At 45.2% G+C, this 15296-nt stretch overlaps 1 protein-coding gene across 1 annotated transcript; it reads right to left on the bottom strand.

The window, feature by feature from the left end:
- Positions 1 to 6177: 6177 nt before the first annotated feature.
- On the bottom strand, positions 6178 to 7320 carry LOC126994636 (serine/threonine-protein kinase PkaB-like). Its single transcript, XM_050853940.1, has 2 exons — positions 6451 to 7320; positions 6178 to 6321 (listed from the first exon to the last, which is right to left on the bottom strand). The coding sequence occupies exon 1, from the start codon at positions 7274 to 7276 to the stop codon at positions 6452 to 6454; it is 825 nt and encodes a 274-aa protein (XP_050709897.1). The 5' UTR covers positions 7277 to 7320; the 3' UTR covers positions 6178 to 6321; position 6451.
- Between the last annotated feature and the right edge of the window lie 7976 nt (positions 7321 to 15296).

Genomic DNA, 15296 nt, shown 5'->3' with positions numbered 1-15296 from the left:
CTCCCTTCTCTCATACCTGTATATGTAGAGGATAGTCTAGTTTCACATATTTGACAGTTTAGAGAAGGCTTTTTGACCTCATTGTTGTCTCTAAGATTATTATCAACACATACAATAATTATTAAGTAGCTTTATATATTTGTCTCTTTAGTAAAGGCTCTTTGACCATTCCTCTGTCTATAAAAAGAGTTTAACATTAATTTGGTATAAGGAACTGTTTATGAAAAGCTGTGTACCTCTTTTTTTTGTCTCTTTAAAACGATTATTGAGACCATTTATTATCTTTAGGCTGCAAATAAATTTTTCACCCTTGGTCTATCTTTCTCCACCAAATTCATCAAAGATATCTCACCGTACAAACTGTTTTCTCTCTTAGTAGGGTTGCCTCATCTATATTCATTTTTACGGTCAATAAACACCAAAGCCGAATCGCCAGGTATGCTTCTAAATCAACCTCCGACCCTTTTATTATGCTTTACAAGGCAGTCACTCTGTTGGAATTACCCCCAAGCTTCTATATTTCTCTCTTAATCCCGCCATCAGTCTTCATTTATCCCCGAGGCTTCAATTACTTCTAGTCTCCGTCTGAGCCGCTACACTCCCACTCTCTCCTTCAGGCTGTTTCGTTACCTGTCCTCGCCGCGCACTTCCTCGAACGTCCTATCCCTTATTATTAACACGTTCCTGGTATTCCCCGCCCTCATGTTATATGCATCTCGTCCTGTCAATTCTCCTCGCCTCCAATTTGACTTTTCTTTTATTTCACTTCACCTGGACCTCCTCATACTACATATCATGAGCCTCCCCTTCCTTCTGCTTCCTCTCCTACTCCTCCTCCTATTCCTCCTCCTCCTCCTCCTCCTCCTCCTCCGCCTCTTTCTCTAGTTATTATTACTATTAGTGTCACTGATATCAACTACTGGTTTTTTACTTTAAAATAAGGAGGAAATGAACGGATCTATATTTGGTGATTATCAAGTTAAATTAAATTTGATTCAGTAATGCGGGATTGAATTAGTAGGAATTAAATTGGGGTACAAGTGCAAATTAAGTTGGGTCGCACGTGTCGCAAAACATCAGCCCGATTCTGTGGTATAATTATTCTATTCTACAGGTATTCAAGTTGTTCGTCACCAGAATACCTTTCAAGTTTTCCGATGTCAACAGTCAGCCCATAACATAGAAACCTCGATCATCTCACTCCCCACAACTTCCTCAAAGTCATTCTTATTTCCAGAAACCTTCACGCCTAACCAACAAGCTCGCTCCCTCCTGCACCTTTTTCCTTGTGTTGACCCCAAACCTTGATCCTTTCTCTCAGCCATGACCCCTGACTCACATCCTTCTTTATGTCATCGTTTTCATCCCTATATCCTCCTCTCACCCTTTCCTTCAGCTCCTGCCTCTTGCTCGGCGCTTTCCCTTCCCTTCGCCTCTTCCTAACAAGAGCCAAACACATTGCCTTATCTTTCTCTTTTTTATTCCATGGCTTTCCACGTTACCTTTTGCGTCCTTTCTACCAATAGTCTCATGCACCCACTCCTTTTATACTATATCCCACAGTCTCCTTTTCCTGTACCTCTCCCCTCCCTATACCCCTCTCGTTTCCCTACGCCCCTCCCATTTCCCTAAACCAATCTCCACTCCTAAATTTCATCTCACTCCTAATACACATATACCTTCCAATACCCACCCTTTAAAACAATCCCTTTCCCTTCCTTGCAATTCTCCCTTTCGAACTCTTCCTTCCATTTTCGCCCTTAAATTCACCCACTCCCTTACAACAGTCCCTTCCAATACCCATCTTCTAAAACACTCCCTTTTCCTCCCTTCCAATTCTCCCTTTCGTGCTCTTCCCTCCCCTTTCACCCCTAAACCCAATACAGAAGTCACTCCCTTTTCAAACTCCATCTCATTCTCATTCTCTCCTTCACCTCCCCCTAGAAACACTACCTCTCCCTCCTCCCTCCACCCTCATCCTCGTCACAGACTTTCCGATAACCAGTCCGGCAAAAGAGGAGCATCAAGGGTCGTTGTGTTTAAACTCCATCCCGGCCGCTAGCTGTTCCACCCTCAATCACGTTTTTCAATGAACACGGGGCTCAGGGGCATCACTCTGGCCGCGCGCAGCCACACGGACTTTGCCCCATTGTCGCGGAAATACTGGAACTGCTAAAAAGGGCCCTGGGAGGAGGTGGCAGTGACGGGGAGTAGTGGTAGGGAGGGTGATGGTGGTGGCGGCAATACGGAAGCAACAAAAGCAGAGAATCGTGTCCATGAGTCAGGAATTCATAGCGTTAGTCCGCCGTTGAAATCTCAAATCAGACACAAACGTACGTACGATAACATGAGGTAATGGCCGCCTGCTCGTTTTCGCTTTTTGTTAAGTTTTCGTCTTTTTTTCTTCTGTTTTTTCGTTGAGATGAGAGGGAAAAAAAAAAGAGATCAAGGTAGTGTTGTGTTCCCTTAAGAGAGAGAGAGAGAGAGAGAGAGAGAGAGAGAGAGAGAGAGAGAGAAGGGCAAAGGGGAGGATATGGCGTTGTTAACACTCTCTCTCTCTCTCTCTCTCTCTCTCTCGCTCTCTCTCTCTCTCTCTCTCTCTCTCTCTCTCTCTCTCTCTCTCTCTCTCTCTCTCTCCACCCTTAAGCCAACATGCCATAACCCTGATCTTTCCTTCCATCCCAACGAAAAAAAGGGAAAAAAAATATTAGTTTCCTTTCATTGCACCATAACTTCCTTCCTTTTATTATTTTCCTAACCTATACCTCCCTATCAATTATTTTTCCCTCCATTTCCTTCTATCCATTATTATTCCCTCCATTTCCTTCTATCAATTATTCTTCCCTCCACTTCCCTCCTTTTATTTTTTTTTCTCTCAATTTCGAAGCTCTTAATTTTTGTATTCTGTTCTCACAACATCTATATCGTCAACCTAAACTACCCTTTCACTTCAAGCATATTTTCTCACTCCTCTCCTTCACTCTTTCACCATATCCTTATTTCCTACGCATACCATAATTCATCACCTTCAAATTAATCGTCAAAATTATTAAAACCTCCACAATCAATTTCATCCATTACGATTTTTGCTTTTTTTAACTTTTTTTTTTCCTAACACCTTACACATAATAAAAAAGACAAGAAGTGATATCATCGTAACCATCAAAATCATCACTTTTTTTTAACACCTCAGAAAAAAAAATATCCGTTCCTCAATCTTGGCAGTACAGTTTTCCACACCACTGTCAGGTTACCGTCCCTATCATAATCATCACCATTACCACCATCATCACTCTCCGGCGCCGTCATTATTATCCTATTTCTTTTTAACTTTACGCGCATCATTATACGTCGCAAATCATGGCTGCATAAAAAGGAGGCTGGGGAGGAGGAGGAGGAGGAGGAGGAGGACACAAATGAGAAAGAAGAGACTAAAAAACGTGAAAAAAAGAGAGGAAAGGAAAAGAACGGAAGAGGAGAAGAAGGAAGAAAAGATGCAGGAGGCTGAAGTGAGAGGAGGTGGAAGTGAGATATGGAGGAGGACGATGAGGGCGATGAGGACGAGGATGACAAGGAGGAGGAGGAAGAGGAGGAGATGGAGGAGAAGCAAGATGTTGAATTGAGAGCAGGTGGAAGTGAGATATGAAAGAGGAGGAGGACGACGAGGACGAAGACGACAAGGAGGAGGAGGAGGACGAGGAGGAGGAGGAGGAGGAGGAGGAGAAGATGGTGGTAATTGGATTGCAATCGACGCCATTGATTAGCTTGGTGATCAGGGCCGAGAGAGAGAGAGAGAGAGAGAGAGAATACAGAAATACATGAAGGAAGGAAGGAAGGAAGGAAGGAAGAGAAGCGGCAAGGTAAGGCAAGGCACAGGGAAGGAGTGATGGGAAGGGAAGGAAGGAAGAAGGAGGAGGAGGAGGAGGAGGACGAGATACAGTAATACATGAAGGAAGGAAACACTAAAGGGAGGAAGGAAGGAGGCGAGGCAAGGCGAGGCAAGGTAAGGTAAGGCGTAAGGAAGGAGTGATGGGAAGGGAAAGGAGGGGGGGAGGCTGGTCCAGACAGGTGTAATTACGTCGTTTTACCTGTGCTACGTCATCGCCGCCCCCCTGAGTGACGTGCGGGCGATGGCTCCTCCTCAAACAAGACCCCTCCTCCTCCTCCTCCTCCTCCTCCTTCTCCTCCTCCTCTTGCTTCACGCCGCAGCTATGTTCCCAAATTCCTGCTGTGTTTCCCTCCTGATGTATCGGAGCTGAACCATACACCTCCTCCTCCTCCTCCTCCTACTACTACTCCTACTCCTCCTCTTGTTCCTCTTCGTCCTCCTCTTGTTCCTTTACGTTCTCCTAATCCTCCTTCTCCTTGCTTCCACGGCTCCTGTTCTATCTCCTTCTCCTCCTCCTCCTCCTCCTCCTCCTGTTCCTCCTCCTCCGTTTAGACTCTTTTTGTCTTTTGTCACACTGTTCTCCTCCTCCTCCTCCTCCTCCTCTTCTACCGCCTACACATAAGCTTAAGCGATGCTCCCAATCTTCCCTTTACTCCCCCAGTTGTATATATAAACCACTTATCGCTTCCAATTCCTCTACCTCCTCCTCCTCCTCCTTCTGCGTTTTCTGCGTCTCACCTCCACCCTTTTCCTACTCCTCCTCCTCCGACCTCTCATGCAACGGTTCAAAGGTTTGCGTATCTCTTCCTCCTCAATACCGACAAGGAAGGGAGGGAGGGAGTACACCACAAGGGAAGCAGGAAGATCAATGCATTAATAGTCATAACCTTCCAGCCTTTAAAGCGGCAGAGTAATGTCGCACGAAGGACCGATCGCCCGCACCTATCCATACCTTACCAAACAGCTTCCAGAGTGTCTTCCAGCCCCTTTACCCTACCCCCATCCTCGACCCCCTTGCCCTCCAGCAGCCTTCCCTAATGGCTAAGCATAACATAGGAGGAACACCATACAATATTACACACGAGAGCAGCGCAGAGAGTCCCTTTAATGGTCCCCCCGTTTTGGTTCCTCTCTCATAGATGGCGCTGTAAATAATGGTAACTGATGCAGCCGTGTGTCGCGGAGTTTTAGCTCTTTATGTTATTAGCAAGCCTTGATATTGGAAGTAGGAGGAGAGGGAGGAGGAAGGGGGGAGTGGGAGTGGGAGGAGGGAAAAGGAAACTGACGTGAAAGTAGGCGTGGAAAGAGAAAGAGAAGGTATTCATGGTAGAGGAGAAAGAAAAAGGAGGAGAAACAGGGAAAAGAGAATAGACGTGGAAATAGGGTTGGAAAGAAGAGAAAAGGTATACATTGAGAAAGTGGAGGAAGAAAAGTAAGAAAACCAAGAGGAGAAAAAGTAAGATAAATAAAAAGAGAAGGGGGAGGAGTGAAAAGGAGGACGTGGAGGCAGGCAGGGAAAGCTGAAGGGTTAAACATAAAGGAAGAGAAGTGACGCATGCATTAGGAAAAAAAAGGAAAAAGGAAAAGACTGATGCTAGAGAGGAAGAAAAATTTAGGGGAGTGCAAAACGAGAAAACAAGAGAGCGCAGAGAAACGAAACCTCGGTAGAAACAGATAGCATGCAGGATGTCGGAGGAGCAAGAGAAACGAAATGAATAGGAGATTTGGGTAGATTTGGTAAAAGCAGGAGTAACAGAAGAGTGGGAGGGAGAGGAGGCAAAGGATAGGGAGGGAGAGGCGGCAAGACAAACGGGCAACTCGCGTGATGAATGTCTGCACTTCACCCAACAAGCTGGACGCAGTGCACGCTTAAGTCGGCTTCCCGCTGGGCCGATGGCTGTCCCTCACGCAGTTTCCCGACAAGTGTATTCCAGCGTGACGAAGTACTGTGCAAGGGGTGTAGTGTAAAGTGCATGTGGTGTGTGTGTGTGTGTGTGTGTGTGTGTGTGTGTGGGGGGGGGTCTGTGGGTGGGTGTGGGTGTTAAGATGTATTAGTGTAATCTTAGGTTTCACAATAAGTATACTATATTTATATGATAAAATTATGATGATGATGATGGAAATGATAATGACGATGACGACAATGATGACTTTTATGATGATTCGTAAAAGTGTTCTTTACTGACTCTGTGCACAATATAAACACACACACACACACACACACACTCTCACACACACACACACACAACACAGAAACTTATAGACAGATAGATTGATAGATAAGTAGATAATTGAATAGAAAATAATTGAATTAACTTGGAAGTGTATTCCTTAACCCCTTGATGGGTGTTGAGTAACTGGCTCCTCAAGGAACAACTGAACTGGTAAAACTATTCAACCGTTTGGAAAAGAAATCCTGGCTTGTCTGCCGCCTTAGTAATAACTCAGGGGAGTGTATTCCTCAACCCTTGATGGGTGCTGAGTAACTGGCTCCAAAAGAAACAACTGAACTGGTAAAACTGCTCAACCGTAAGGAAAAGAAACCCTGGCTTGTCTGCCGCCTTAGTAATGGCGGCGGCGCGGGAAGAGGCAGGAGAAGGCCTTGCGAACGCGCCGGACAAAGGCCGCCTTCCTGGACGTCTGGCCCGTGTACTCCTTGACTGTCTTGATGATGCGGGCCGCCGAGGGCCGCTGTGCAGGGTTGGCTCTCATGGCTCTGTCGGCCAGCACCTCCAGGCCGGGGTATTGCGTGTGGCACGTGGCCAGGACGCGCCTCAGGACGTAGCCGAGGGAGAACACGTCCACGGGGGGCGAGCAAGGCGCCCCGCGCAGCAGCTCCGGGGCCATCCAGGGCGTGCGGTGCGTGTGTGTGCGAGCGATGCGGAGTCCTGTGCCGAATCTCTTGGCCAAGCCGTAGTCGATGAGGGACACCTTCAGGCGGCCTTTGGCGTCTTGGTGCACCACGACGTTGTCGGGCTTGATATCGTTGTGGGTGTAGCCGCAGGCGTGGAGCTGCTGCACGTCCCGGGCCAGCGCCACGAAAGCCTCTAGTCTGTCAGTGTCGCTATCAGCAAGGTTGTGCAGGTCGCAGAAGGTGTTCTGGCCGCAGAAGGTGGTGAGCATGGCGGGGAACCCAAAGCTGGTGCCTAAGGCCTTGGGGGCGCCTGCCGCGCCGTCCAGGTCCAGCAGGATGTCAAACTCCCTGCGGAACATGGCTGCGAGGCGCTGCTCCCTTGCCACCTTTAGGCAGCACTGGGCGCCGCCGACCTCCACCAGGTATACCGTGCACGAGGCGCCGCGCCCCAGCACCTGCTTGTGCTGGGACACCAGCGTGTCGATGCGCTCCTTCGTCAGCACGAGGAGGGGGGTGGTGTGTGGGGGAGCCATTGCTCTTCAAATTTCTCCTTGCCAGAGAATGCCTATTTATAAATTTAAGTGTAACCTGGAAGGACAAATAATATCTGATGTAACTATTGCAAGATCCGATAGCAATTTTTTCTACAATTTTCAAATTTCCGAAAGTCTGCTTGTTCTGCGTTACCCCCAGAAGTGGTCCGTAGGTACGCCTGAGCCTCCTGGCGGGCTGACGTCTGCATGCCTCGGCCAGAAGCTACAGACACACCTCTTTGCCTTAATTACTCATTACCGATTACCCACCCCCAGGTAACACTACTGATGGCCTGTTATTAGTCTGGTCGGCACATGGACCAGACGCCACACCCAGAGGCCTCACCTTTCTTGTGGCCGCCCTCACTACCACCCCATCCTTGCCCGCCCTAACCACATTTACACCCGACACCCTGCCTCAACCCCTGTCGTCTTCGCCATATACTACCCCCTCCCGCGCTAACCCCTTCACACCCAGCACCCTGTCTCCACCACTCACTCTCATGCCCTACTTCCCTCACCACCACCCATCCCCGCCCTAACCCCTTCATACCCGACACCCTGCCTTCATCAAACCCTGCCGCCCTCACCACCACCTCCTGTCCGCCCTAACCCCTTCACTCACAGCACCCTGCCTGAGCCCCTCCCACCCTCTCCACCACCCCCTGACCGCCGTAACCGATTCACTTCCAACACCCTGCCTCCACCACCCACCCTCAACCCCTGCCACCCCATCCACTTCTGCCCACCCTAACCCCATCACACCCGACACGTTGCCACCTCCTACTTCAATGCCCTCTACCTCAACCCTTCACCATGCCAACGACACCCTACCCCATCAACCTCAACCATCCGCCCTGCCATCGCCACCCTGCAGCATGCCTTCACTACCCCGAAACCGTCAACCATTTTCCCTGCATGCTACGGAAATAAACGTAACCTAACCTACTCTATGCAAACCTAACATGGGTAACACCTAACCTGACTAATACCTAACTTCATGCACGCTCTTTGTCACATTTTGTTTTCTTCCATGCCGAACAGTTTTCTTATCTTCACACTCTCAACTACGGGACCACATCATCGTACAGACCATCATTATACCTTCCAGACTTCCAACCCGACGCTCCCAGCTCCATCGTATGCTCGCCGGTTCATTATTCCCACCGTATTCCCTTTACCCTTGTAGTATGCCCATAAATTCGACTTGATCCCTTTAATCAGCTAACCTTCCGTCCTTACTTTCCCTCGTTACACCTTGATGCTACTTCCTGCGAGCACACACACACACACACACACACACACACACACACACACACACACACATTCGTTCTCCAGATATTTTCCAGACAACATACAGGAGAGAGAGAGAGAGAGAGAGAGAGAGTTATGCAGACAAGCACCGACTTTTATGCAACGTACATGTACAGCAGAGTTAATTACATTGTTGTCGTTGTTATTGTTGTTGTTGTTATTGTTGTTATATGTTGACACAAAAAAGAGCATTACTTCAAGCTTGCGCAAATGACTTAGTTTGTTGCAAGTTATTCCTGTATCTCGTGTGTTGCCATTTATTTGTAGTGTGTCAGGTCACTCAACAAATTGCTACATGACTTGCAGGGAACTCGTGTCTATGCCTGTCCGTTCCTCTTTTTGCTGGTCTCTCTCCGTTTCAGTTCTTCCACACGAATAAATTTAGACTACAAACCGCAAGAAAAAATACATCACATCAATTATACTGTTACTGTACACCCGCCCGTAGAAAATAAATCATGAAGGAAACTGAAATAGGATACTGGTGCTTTTAGTGAACATAAATATCATAAATAGCAACCTGACACTATCCTGGAAGAGAGAATGTAATATCTGTGTTTCCTGGCAGTCCCATGAACGGTTCAAAAGCCCGATGGAGCGAAATCTAAGAATCGCAGAAAGAGGATTGCGATGAACAATGTTAAAGAAAGCAAGGAAAGAAAGGAAGTGATCATCATGACATACAGAGCAAACAAAGGTCGAAGATATGGTGATTAAGAACAAGAAACGGACTTAGTTAGGTCATATCACGCTTAGAGCAGATAATAGACAGCAGATGAAAAAAAACAGGTGAAGGAAAACAATAACTGTAGTATATATATTAAAAACTGTAAAAGCCAGAGCATACAAAGGAAGAGGTGGAACCGTGGAAAAATATTATATTAGAGAATTTGCCGAAGCAAGATGAGGTACACTAAAATTAAATAAAGAAAGGTCTGAGAAAAGCTCTTGTATACTCCACCACTGGACTAATAATGGCTGGATAAGATGATACAACACGTTATTACATAATCTCATTCTTTCCCTCACGATATTACATCATTCTCTCTCTCTCTCTCTCTCTCTCTCTCTCTCTCTCTCTCTCTCTCTCTCTCTCTCTCTCTCTCTCTCTCTCATTTCCTCTCCCTCCCTTCCTCTCTTTATCTTTCTCTCTTTATCTTTCTCTCTTTATATTTCTCTTTATCTTTCTCTCTTTATCTTTCTCTCTTCATCTTTCTCTCTTTATCTTTCTTTCTCTCTTTATCTTTATCTCAATCTTACCCCTTTTATCTTCTCTCTCTCTCTCTCTCTCTCTCTCTCTCTCTCTCTCTCTCTCTCTCTCTCTCTCTCTCTCTCTCTCTCTCTCTCATTTCCTCTCCCTCCCTTCCTCTTTTTATCTTTCTCTTTATCTTTCTCTTTATCTTTCTCTCTTTATCTTTCTCTCAATCTTATCCTCTTTATCCTCTCTCTCTCTCTCTCTCTCTCTCTCTCTCTCTCTCTCTCTCTCTCTCTCTCTCTCTCTCTCTCTCTCTCTCGCTTCACGCCACGTTAATTATCGCCCTCCACCTGTCACCTGGCTCTTCCTATCTCCTGCCTCGCTCTGTCTCGCGCTTCACCGGCGTCTCCGTTAAAGGCCCTCTAACCACAAACATTAATTATAACTCCAACGCTTATAATCACCACCACCATAACAACAACAACTGCAACAACAACATCGAAAACAACAATATTTACTAACTGACAATGCAGCCAACTGATCTGTGTACATTAGTTAGGAGAAAAAAAAGCGTCATTAATTGTACGTTGCAGTAATAATGAGCAGAAAAATATATATTCCTACATTATTACAACAGTTAATATTGCCGGTAATAATCATCAGCAGGGATCATTAACAGAAAGCCAACATTTGTACTCAGATATGTATAAAAAATAGTTGAAATCTACAGAACGACACACACACACACACACACACACACACACACACACACACACACACACTAATCATAATTGCAGGCAGTTTTTTTTTAATACGAAAAGAATATTTTTCTCTCTCTCTCTCTCTCTCTCTCTCTCTCTCTCTCTCTCTCTCTCTCTCTCTCTCTCTCTCTCTCTCTCTCTCTCTGGCTCATCCCTCGTCCATCATAATGAAATGAATTTGTGAAATGGGACGAATTAAATGACGCAACCGAAGTGATTCACTGCTGATCTACGTTAATTATTTTCAGTCGTCACAGAGTTTAGGGAGATTAGGCGTGATGGAGGGAGTGTCAGGATGTGGTGGTGGTGGTGGTGGTGGTGGTGACGGCGGCAGGGAATTGTGGCGAGGAACAGAGATAGATATAGAGTTCCAGGCGTATAATAATAATTTTGGTTGTGGTGGTTGTCACAGAAGAAGAAGAAGTAGTAGTTGTAGGAGTAGTAGTAGTAGGAGGAGGAGGAGGAAGAGGAGGAGGAGGAGGAGGTGGAAGCAGTAGAATAGTTCCGGGCGTATAATAATTTTGGTGATGATGGTGGAGGTAGTAGTAGCAGTAGTAGTAGAAGTAGAAGTAAAAGTAGTAGTAGTAGTAGTAGTAGTAGTAGTAGTAGTAGAACAGTGACCAACAGCAGTAGTAACAGGAGTTGTGCAGATTATTCTCTCTCCTTACATATTATCCTCACCCCACCACCACCAACACCACCACCAACTCCACCACCAATAACAAACCTGATCCGTACCATAAGACCACCACAATCTTCACTACTACAACCACCCCCTCCAGTACCACCTCCACTACCACCAACAATTCTCATCCCACCCTAAGACCACCGCAATCTTTACTACCACAACCAGCACTACCAGCACCACCAACCGCAGCACTACCAGCACCTGAGCTCCTGCAGCAGTAATATTACCAGTAGCTCCCCCCTGAATAGCACTCGTAAAGCCCATCATGAACGGAATTGCCACCAAGTCCCTCTCCCTCTTCAACAACAACGGCAAATCTAACTTTGTCTCTTGCGAAGGAAAACTTGGGAAAGAAGAGAAGAAGGAGGAGAAGGAGGAGGAAGAAGAGATGGAGGTCACGCGGAAGAGGAGAATGGACAGATGGATGAAGAAAAGAGGAAGACGTAAAGGGGAACGAAGAAGAAGGTGGTGTTGAAGAAGAAGAGGAAGAAGGAGAAATAGAAGATGAGAGAGAGAGAGAGAGAGAGAGAGAGAGAGAGAGAGAGAGAGAGAGAGAGAGAGAGAGAGAGAGAGAGAGAGAGAGAGAATTGAGGGAAAATGAGAATGGGAAAGGGAAAAAGCAATGCAGACCCACAGGACAACTTCCATTATCCTTTATTTTCATGTGTGTGTGTGTGTGTGTGTGTGTGTGTGTGTGTGTGTGTGTGTGTGTGTGTTTCCCAAACCCAACTCACTCACTCAGACATAAAATAAACTTTAGAGTAAGTGTAACGGCGCCGAGTCAAAACATCGGTCACTCTTTACCCGAAAAATAAAGACAAAAAAAAGAGAAGAGAAGAATAAAGAAGAGCAAGAAGAGGAAGAAGAGGAGGAAAGAAAGACCGGATAGAATCTACTTAGGAGGATGAAGCAAGATTTTATGATGCTACCCCGAAGAACCGGCGATTTGAGAGAGAAAAGGAGTGAAGGAGAAAGGGAAGAGATGTAGAAGGGAAGGAAACGATGCTTTACACAGACCGAACAGAGACGATCTGAGAGAAGTAGAAGTTAAGATGGTGGAGAGATAGATAGAAAGACAGAGAGAGAGAGAGAGAGAGAGAGAGAGAGAGAGAGAGAGAGAGAGAGAGAGAGAGAGAGAGAGAGAGAGAGAGAGAGAGAGAAGGTGTGAGACAGACAAACAAAGAGACAGAGAGACAAAACAGACATTGCATTAACAGGTGTGAAGAGGAAATTGGGTGAGAGGCTGTCAACTGATAATCTCCTAACCATTTGCAACAACTGCCTAAGATTTTGGTGAACAGGTATAGTTCCAATTACCTAAACAAAGTAAAGTAAAGAATATATTTTAGTATTATGTAGAGTAACTAAGGAAATGCTAACAATATTATAAGCAGTCATATGTAATTTGTTTTGCTTCAACACGTAAAAAACTATGCATCAAAATCAGGTGCAACGAAAAGGTAACAGGAAATAAACGAATATCTAAAGCGGAAATTGTCAGGGATACATATTGAGGCTAAAAATAAGCATCTGCACTTCTACAAACAATACATTATGCAAGATCTGACGAGGAATTCGTAATTTACACCTGAGATAATTTACGTGGCTGTCCCGTGACGTTTGTTTCTTAAAAGTAATGCAATAATATTTTCTTTATAGCGGTGTGAAAAAAATATATACTCCCGGCGTCTTTACCATTAATCGTAACATAAGGCATCGAAGCAAGGGAATCACGAACATATATGTATATATTTTTTTTTCACCCTGTACATCAAACCAGGAAACAAACAGTCAAAACTCAAACCTGTTCTTCCATCACCGTCGCAGCATTCACAATTTTGCCCATAATAACAGCGCGACTTACACCCTCGTTTGCAGCTCAGTTTTCTAATATGCCATAAAAGGGAGGAGAGGCGTGAGCGAGTCCTCCACGCCAGCCTGTTTTGACATGTTTTGTATTGCATGGTGCTGCCGGCGTGAGTGTTGACAGGTGTTGTGTTTTAATATTCTAACTGCTGAAGCGAATCTATATATAACGTGCATGAAACACCTCCCCATTATCTCTCTCTCTCTCTCTCTCTCTCTCTCTCTCTCTCTCTCTCTCTCTCAATATCCTAAAAAATGGTCGTAATGCATCAAACAAATCATTGAATCATTAAAATGCAGAGTCACACTTTCCATCACAATAATCTAGAGAAAAAACAACATTGCCGATCATATTGTTATTACTATTATTATTATGATTATTATGATTATTATTATTATTATTATTATTATTATTATCATATGAAGAAGAAGAAGATAAAAGAATAAGAACAAGAAGAAAAAGAAAAAGAAAAAAGAAGATGAAGAAAAAGAAAAAAGAACGCGAAGAAGAAAAACAAGAAAAACAAGATAAAAAATAACACGAAAAAGAAAACGAACACAAAAAAAAACACAAATCAAAATAATAACAAAGAAAATAAACAAAATTTCCAACACCTCCACAGGCACGGGCACGGCGAGACACAGTGAGGCGCGGCACGCATTTCATGTCCAGGTGTTTTAATTAAGCGAGCCATCACCTGGCCACACCGCACCTGTCCCTGGCGTCTCTCACGGCGGCATTGTATTCTTGATCACTAATTTACCTCACGCCAGGATGATGTGGCAGGGAAGGGACACGGGGAAAGGCAGCAGCAGGAGGAGGAGGAGGAGGAGGAGGAGGAGGAGGAGCAGGAGGAGGAGGAGAAGGAGCAGGAGGAGGAGGAGGTGTGTTGTGTTGATGATCAATGCGAAGGAAGGGACGTGTTGAAATGCATTGTGTATGGAGCATCATAATAGGTTTTTTTTTCTCTCTTTCGTGGAGCCTCAGCATGAATAGTAAGTGTCAAACTCGCGTCGACAATACAATGTTTATTCTTTACCGAGACGTTTTGATATCCCAAGACGTCGTCGGGAGAATACACGCATAGATTAAACAGACAAAAAGTCACTCACTCATTCCCTGATCTCTACTTTCTTTTTCAGAGCAGTGTTTAGCGGCTTTTCTTGTTTATAGTATTTATTTTTCCCCTTGAGCTGATTCCTTTACTGTAAATAAACGGTAATAAAATGTTATATAATATATATAGTAAAGAAAAATAATATCGAGGACTTCGAGATTCATATAATAATTCAAAAGCTGCAATAACATCACGCCTGAGGTCCTCGTGAAAATTATATTAAGCACTTGCCCTCACTATTGTTATTATAACCATTTCATTTACATATCACGGTTTTTACACCTACATGCATCACTTAACGAGCCGGCCAACCATTTAGTTAGCCATCCATTAATTCATCCATCTAACTATCTATTTAACCATATTACCTTCCAATACTCAACTTTTAACAAACATTCAGCCATTCAATCAGCTATCCATCAACTAAATATATATTATGACAGCCTTTTAAGTTAACCCCCTATCCAGTCAGCCAGTCAATAAGTCAGCCATCCGCTCATCCAGACAGTCATTCAACTATCCATTCATCTAATCACCCAACCCTCGAATCAACTATATATTCATCCATTCACCCATAACTATAACCATCCCTGCACTTACCAAAATAATCCAAGCATCTTCTAAATCCACCTAACCACACACACACACACACACACACACACACACGCATATTGGACCAAACCACGTACCCAAAACACATCCACCGGACCACCGCGTCATCCACCCAGCCTGCCATCCCCACAAGGCGCAGCGCAACAAGCGGATGGATGTGTCTCCGCCTCCCGGTGCGGCGCAAGGACAAACATGGGATGAATAATGGGAAACGAAGGCTTTTAGTGTCCATTACAGAGGGGCGGCGGGAGGGTGGAAGAGAGGGAGGGAAGGAGGGAGGGAGGCTGGATGGGAGGCAGGGAGGGAGGGAGAGAGATGGAGGTAAGAACGCGAAATGGAAGGCATGCTAAGGTGGAGGAGTTGCAAGATTTTTTTCGTGTTTGTGTGTGTGTGTGTGTGTGAGAGAGAGAGAGAGAGAGAGAGAGAGAGAGAGAGAGAGAGAGAGAGAGAGAGAGAGGCGACAACG

The sequence above is a fragment of the Eriocheir sinensis genome, unplaced genomic scaffold, assembly GCF_024679095.1.
Source record: "Eriocheir sinensis breed Jianghai 21 unplaced genomic scaffold, ASM2467909v1 Scaffold84, whole genome shotgun sequence".
NCBI classification, from domain to species: Eukaryota; Metazoa; Arthropoda; class Malacostraca; order Decapoda; family Varunidae; genus Eriocheir; species Eriocheir sinensis.
The sequence above is the reverse complement of the archived record's forward strand: the minus strand, read 5'-3'. Positions and strand labels throughout refer to the sequence as shown.